Source organism: Triticum dicoccoides, chromosome 2B (assembly GCF_002162155.2).
Source record: "Triticum dicoccoides isolate Atlit2015 ecotype Zavitan chromosome 2B, WEW_v2.0, whole genome shotgun sequence".
Lineage (NCBI taxonomy): Eukaryota > Viridiplantae > Streptophyta > Magnoliopsida > Poales > Poaceae > Triticum > Triticum dicoccoides.
This window is the reverse complement of record NC_041383.1, coordinates 409,275,000-409,282,499: the sequence shown is the minus strand read 5'-3', so window position 1 is coordinate 409,282,499 and position 7,500 is coordinate 409,275,000. Positions and strand designations below refer to the sequence as shown.

The window sequence follows — 7,500 nt, the reverse complement described above, 5'->3', positions numbered from 1 at the left end:
TAGACACAACCACCACAGGTGCAGCAGGCATCAGCAAATGATTTCGAAGAATTTAGTAGCCTGATCCGAATAATGCATCCACCATTCAGCTGTATGATTGCAAATGAAATGTAGTACGATTATAAACACTATTGCAATCATGCCCAAGTATTTCTCACATTCTTGAAAGGAAATTTGGCAACGCGCAGGACATCATCTACTCCAAACCAGTTACACTTACAAATATGACTTTTGAGGCCCTCTACAATAAACACATAATTCAGGAGACTGGTAACATTTTAGAAATATTAAGCTCCAGTCGGCATAACCAGCAACACTCCGATGGTAAACATGGCAAGTGCAATCACAAAACGACTCGGATAAACATCAGGGAATCCACTAGGATTTTCTCCTCTACTAGCGCAAAGCTCTCAACCAAATTCCACCAGAAACACAACAAGCAGAAGACAGAAAATTCACAGTTACAGGGCCCCTGGACTGCACATTGCATGATCCATCGACAACACTTCGATGCTTTTGGAAAACACACAGCTCGAACACCAGCATTCAGCTCGCACCAGTCATGTAAAATTTTGGGCACTTCCAAGTTCATCCATTATTCTAAGCATAACATCATACATAAGCACAAAAACCTCTAGTTAATAGGGTGATATTGCGCCGATACTCGCTTAGGTGGAAGCTTCCGAAGGATGAAAAGGACCAGCGCGGAAGGCAGTATCTCTGTCAACTGCACGGTAATAGGGGAGTGTGTGTATAAGACAGCAAGTAATTCTACAAAAATACCATCGATACCATGGTAATGACTTTTCGATGTTACTTACCATATAATAGAAGAAATCTAGGATTGGATGATCTAAAACCTCCAAAGAAACATCAGCATCAAATGCAGATACTGCCACCTACGATCAAGTAAGAAGGGAGCAAGGGAGGAACTTAGAAGTAAATAAACCAACAGAAAGACACAAGTATATACACGTGCACACGGTCGTGTGCACTGTCCTGGAAGATCTGTAGCCCATAGACCTAGTGGGTTTATCACAACAGTGCACAGCAACATCAGGTGCAGTAAACATTAGGTTAATACGTTTGGTGGCTTCACATTCATATGAAACTGTCCACACAGGTCTACATCAGAGTTCTTCTTTACGCCCAACCAAAAAGGAATTAAGCATGATTCTTGAACTCCTAACAGTGAGTCACGAAAAAAAAACAGTGAGTCATGAAGAACCAAATACTCACCACGATGCATCTTATCAGGAAACAGGTGCAGCAGATTGTCGTCACAGTCCCAACCTGACAATTTTCAGCATTACAATAAAATTTTGGAGGCCAAGACAGAAATTGACAGTTATTATTTTTGGACTGATGGATCTTCAGTTCAGTTATTATTGAGAAAAAGGATAAACAACAAAAAAATAGAACATTTGCCAGACAAACTAAACATATTAAGACAAAATGAGAAGACGACACAACATTTTTGCTAGTCAATAAATTCCGAGCACTGAGTTACAGATAATACAAAAGACTTCCTGTTCAATGTGTGACAATTACCAGTATTTCATGTTAAAACTAATCATTGTCATGGCAAAGCTATATGAAATGACAGATCCTAACAGAATATGTCGGTATTTTGTTCTTGACAACATGCTATACATGTCCACCTGAACAGGAAATGTGTACAAATCCATTTATTGAAGGGTGTAATCACCTCATAAAGCTTCTTTTTTCGCCCCTTCGATTCAATGGGGAAACGTCTCAGCAAGACAAACAACCTATAGAAAAGAAAGAGCACAGCTTACAGATACAGCGCACACACAGCGATACAATACAAAGAAAAAGCATTGGACTTGCCTTCCACCATATACTGCGAAACCAAGAAGGGCCACAGCGGAGACAGATACGATGAAGATTTTGCTCACCAGCTCAACCAACGCATTGTCGTTTATTCCAAGGTACACCCAAATACAGATCTGTCCAGATTTCCGGTCGGACATAGCAACCATGAGCATGGTTTTCTCTTATAGGAACAATAAAGTGATATGACCGTGCGATGATGAGAAATAACACACCTGAATTGCATATACGATGCTATTAACGGCTAGGTATATAATTCTCAACTTATCGGTGGGGAGACTCCTAGCCTGCAAAACTCAGAACAAAAATCTCGCATAATTCCTTGAATAAATACAACTACTCCCTTCGTTCTGATTTACTCGTCGTGGTTTTAGTTCAAATCGGAACGGAGGGAGTAGATGATAAGAACATGAAGAGTATATAACAAGATTGGTAGGAACTACCTGATGGTATATTTCTGCCCAGAAAAGAACAAGTAAGGTGTAGGCCGAGAAGAACAACAAGCCGGGGAGGTCTAGTAACACCAACTTATAAACCTGGCCAAGCCAATTATTAATTAGCAAAAAAAAAGGCTCGACACCAGTGCTAAAGTAAAGTGGTAGTGACCAAATTGTGGCTCTTACTTTTGTTTGGAGGAGGAAGACATAAGCATGGAATCCGAATACGACGGCACGAACTGCGGCAAGGTGTTTGTTGGTAGGTTAGCACAGACGTGACACATGCGGGTTAGTTGCAAATGAAGGGTGAAATCAAAAGAAGGAATCAGTATTGGGAGATCCACCCCACATTTAATTAACATTGATTACATTGCCCCTATTTCCGCCAACATTTATTTTACATTACCCCCATTGACGACGAAGTTCATGAGGTGGAACACCTTCTGCGTGGTCCAGCCGAACTCGGGCACTCTGCGCTGGATCCTCACCAGCTGAATCTGCAGGCGGACAGCATAAAACGGCCTCAAAATCGAACTCGGCGGCGGCATCCCCTCGATGCGTTGTGAGATTGATGGAGGAAAGATCCGATTTCAATCGGCAGCTCGGTTCGGATCAGTAATGAGCCGAAGCAAGCATTGGGCTTGGAGGGAGAACGAATCAAGGTAGCATTCCCGTGGAGGCGAGGGGGTGGACTGACCAGCGCGACGGCGGAGACGAGGGCGTAGGCGGCGGTGAGGGAGAAGAAGGCGCCGTCCTGCCACGCTGGCGACTCGTTGACCTCCTCCCACCATCCCCGGAGCGCCGCGTTGCCCGCGGCGACGAGGGCCGCGGAGGAGGAGGAGGAGGAGACCAGCTCCCTCATCTTTCCCTCAGCTTGACGCTCTTGGCGTTCTCACACTTTCTGTGGGGGGAGACGGAGAGAGAGAGAGAGGAGAAGCACAAAAGAAATTGGAGAGAGGGAGGGAAGAACGTGGGTCCGCATGACAGCGTGAGGGGTCAGGATTGGTATATTTTATGGCTTGGGCGGTGGTGGGGCCGTCGGATTTTGGGCGTGTGCGTTTTATCGGGGGTGAGGTGGGGCCCAGTGAACAGTGCCACGGGAGTCTTCGCCGTTAGCCCATTGCTGGGTTAGCTAGAGAGGACAGGTGGGCTCCACGTGGCGACTTGGAGCACCGGCTACTTCCATTCTCAGCGGGGCCCCACTGTCAGTGGAACGGACATTATTAAGTCATGGACTGCTGCTCGTGACCGTGACGTTGATGACGAGATGGATGAGGAATTGCGCGGTTGGATTGGGGACATGAGTTGTGAACTGGTAAAAAGGTCCGTGCTTTGCCAACGGGAGAAAAAAAATGACACACTTTTAATTTATAAAAAATGATCTATAATTTAAGATTGTAGCTACGGTCCAAACAAAGATGGCCTTAACCTAAAAAACGTGGCTTAAGATTCTATAAGTGTTCTATTTCAACACGGCTTGCATCTAGATTTAATTTGTACAAAGAAACGGGCAAGTGATGCATTTATTCATGTCATGTTTGGAATGGGGTGTTGTTACGGACGAGTAAAGAAAAATAACAAAAATAAACGATGACACATTAGCACACTACGGGGACATGCGTGCATCAATGCCAGTTTTCAGTTTAAAAACGCCAACTTAGGATAACTCTTAAACACTTTTTTCCACATGCATGTTTCTTAAATACACGAAGAGTTGATAGAAAGATATAGGATTTTTAATCATAAAAATAAAAAATTATTTAGAAAAGAACATTTTTATATGGTCTCTGGTGGACTGCGCCCTATTTCATCACTATTTCTTGCCATACATGCCAGAGGTATTGGTTCCTGTTTCATCACTATTTATATCTTACCAAATTTGTCTTTTATTTTATTTATTTTATGTATGCCTCTTTTTTACTTTTTTTATGCATGTCATCTCTTTCTTCTTCTTATATATTGGAGAATAGCGCAACATCTTGTATTTATCAGATCTCCTCTGCATTTTCTCTTTTATCTTTTCATAGCGGACATCCCATCTTTATTGGGTCCTTTTTTTATTTCTTGTCATGCATGTCCTTATTTATTGGGTGTCCCTAACAAATTTATCTTCAATTTTATGTCCAATCCTGATTTTGCTGATGTGTTCATCCCCAATCTGAATCAGTACCGATCTGGGAAAAAACGGATAATGCATTGTTGATTAACATTGCAGCATACATAGTATTTTTAGAATTGTTAACAAGTAAAATAACATTATATTCGTATTCTATTTTTCTAATCAAATTCCATATATAACATGTTAAGTTTGGAGTTACGGTTTAAAAGATATGAGTATTTAAAAAAAATTGATATGTACTGCAGGTTTAATGTCAGAAACATTACGGATTTTTTTATAAAATAACAAAACAGACTAAGAATACCTATTTTTTTTTATTAGTAGGTATAGATATGTGATGATGTAGTGATGTCCGAGTCTGAAAGGGAATAGATTTTGTGTTTGTAACCATGAGTTTGCATTAATTTAGGGAATTACAAGTTGAGCCCTTTAGGTGAGATCATAGGATCAACCTCAAAAACTCGTCTTTCTTTATCTCTAATAATAAAAGGAGAAGACTTTCATAGTTCTTCATATGTTTATTAGTAATAATAAATGAAATATAATAATAACTATTCATAAAACAATTTGTTTCGTTTGTGGTGCGGCAGTGGCTGGTAGCACAATACGGCTGGCAGCTCGGGAGCACGAGCACAACGGCGGTTAGGCATCACTTGGCAACACCTCCTCGCGCCGCGCAGCCCCAAGCCACCACCACCATCGTGGCCTCCCATCGATCCGATCCTCCCCATCGGCAGCGAGGAATGGCCGAATTCACACGAGCTGCAATGGCGTGTGGTCTTTCGGCATCTGGAATGGTCAGGCAACACCTGGAGCGTGCTTGGTTTCTATGCTCCTGGTCGTCGTGCTCGTCATGCTGAGAGCCCTCCTCCACGCTCTCAAGCCTCTCTTCCCTGGATCTCGCGCGCATAGGCATTGCGTGCTCCTATCTTGGCCATCGTTGGAGCTCTCCTCCATGCCCTCGTGGGGCAGCCATGCTGCTCTGATTCCGAACTCCCCACATCGCTGCATGGCTTATGCCAGGTCCAAGATGGACAAGCAGGACGCCGGAGTCAGCCACAATGCACCCCTCTGTGTGTGTACGTTAACTGTAGTGTTTGGGTGGCTTGCTTTCTCGGTGCTGCTCAGTTGTTGTATGCGGGGGCATATTGTTGTTGCAATCTTGATTTTCTTCATAGATGCAACTAACTAATTATATTCATTTTCAGGTACGCAGATTATTTGCAGGAGTACACTGAGAAATATAAGGTGATGTAGGGCGGAACCCTAAGTGGTCGATCTTTCACGTTTGGAGGGATCCTACGAGGAATCACGAAGAACACGCGGAAGAACTCGAGGGAAGAAACACGGGGAGAACAAGAGAAAACGCTAAACCGACATAGAATCAATCACACGAGTGCTAGATCACCGACAACATAGAGTAACATATGATCCACAATCAACAAAGGTAAGGATACAAAGGAACCGTTCTTCTCCTTACGGAGGCCTTGATGGTCTTCCCTAGAAAGGGGTCTTGAATCCGCTTGGGGATCTTCTCCTAAGAGGTCCTGAGCTCCAAGGAGAAGTAGCCAAGTGGATGAGCAAGGCTCTCACACAAAATATGAGCTAAACCTATGCTAAACCTAATACGAAGCTAGGAGACGAGTATATATAGTGCTAAGCCACGAAGGGGTAAGTGCACTGCACGCAGGCAGGCCGGTAGTACCGGTCATGGGGCCGGTAGTACCGCTGAGAGCTCATGAGGGGCGGTAGTTCCGACCGAGGAAGGCGGTACTACCGCTGGGAGGTCAGGCACTGGCTTCTGGAGGTGGGCGTCGAAGGAGCCAGCGGTTGTACCGGAGGCCGGGGCGGTTGTTCCGTTCTTTGGGCAGAAACCGGTAGAACCGGTGCTGTACCGGCCTTGCACCGCTTGATCACAGAATGGTGGCCGGTTGTTGGGCAGTGGCTGGCCGGTTGTTCCGCTCAGGCGGTGGTTGGGCGGTTGTACCGGTCCTTCCAAGCTGGGTTGAATTCCTCCTTGATCTTGATGTCCATCTTGCACCACTCCTTCTCCTTGGCTGCTTACATGGTACCTGAGCACACAAAGTGTCTCTGTTTGAGGTAGTAGCCATGTCTCAAATGGGTCAAAGGGAAGTTCAACAAGGAGAGAGTTAACCTCGGATTGGATGGCACGTGCTCGGGCTCTTGTCATGGGTCCTCTTGGAGCAAGTGTGGTCGAAGTAGAGTCCATGGGGATGATGGAAGGATGCTCCGCATCATCTCCCCTCCCTTGGGAAAGATCCGACCTCGGAGCAAAATCTTCATCACCATGGAAAGGGTTGTCGTGGACGGACTTGTAGTTGGACGAAGTTGAAGACATGGCGCAATCCAAGTAGTCCAAGGTGTCGCCGGAATGATAGACATGCAAAAAGAGCAAACACAAGCAACACTCGGAAATACAATGGTTAGCGCACACAAAGTGTCCATCATGTAAGAATGAGTCCGTGCAGCAAGATTGGTCGTGACAAAACGCATGAAGCTTATCAAGTTGATCTAGAATGAGATGCAAAGCATTCATGGGAGGAAAAGCAATCATTATGTGCACAAATGTGTTATGAATATGAGCAATGCAACCACGATGCAAAATGATGTCATAATGGGATGGTTGATCAAATGCATGAACGTGGCAATGTATGCTCAACATGTGGATATTATCATGCAATTGATGGTCGACAATATGGTCATGATGTATGAATATGCCATCAAGGTAGATCACAACAAATTTGCTAAGGAAATGCACAAGCTCAAATATCATGGATGAAGTGGGAATACAAGATGCAACAAGGCAATCATAATGTGAGTCAATCCATGCATAGGGTGCAAACTTGTGGTGAGTATGATAAGTCCATCGAGCATGACATGTATGAGCACAATCAACAAATATGGAGGTGTTGGTGTACCGAAGCTCGATGTCGAGGCATGAGTGGAGTTTCGAAGGTGCATCCAATAAGTGCGAGCGCTCCTCAATGTGAAGGTCCATGTAGCCAATCTCCAATGTCGTTCCTCCGTTCACGAGATGTATCATGTAGACAACAAGAAGGAAACAACAAT

At 44.3% G+C, this 7,500-nt stretch overlaps 1 protein-coding gene across 1 annotated transcript; it reads right to left on the bottom strand.

Moving 5' to 3' along the window:
- Nucleotides 1-322: 322 nt before the first annotated feature.
- On the bottom strand, nucleotides 323-3,248 carry LOC119363941 (tobamovirus multiplication protein 1-like). Its single transcript, XM_037629313.1, has 10 exons — nucleotides 2,989-3,248; nucleotides 2,698-2,788; nucleotides 2,478-2,530; nucleotides 2,298-2,390; nucleotides 2,070-2,141; nucleotides 1,852-1,970; nucleotides 1,709-1,772; nucleotides 1,240-1,293; nucleotides 822-899; nucleotides 323-727 (listed from the first exon to the last, which is right to left on the bottom strand). The coding sequence occupies exons 1-10, from the start codon at nucleotides 3,151-3,153 to the stop codon at nucleotides 635-637; spliced, it is 882 nt and encodes a 293-aa protein (XP_037485210.1). The 5' UTR covers nucleotides 3,154-3,248; the 3' UTR covers nucleotides 323-634.
- Between the last annotated feature and the right edge of the window lie 4,252 nt (nucleotides 3,249-7,500).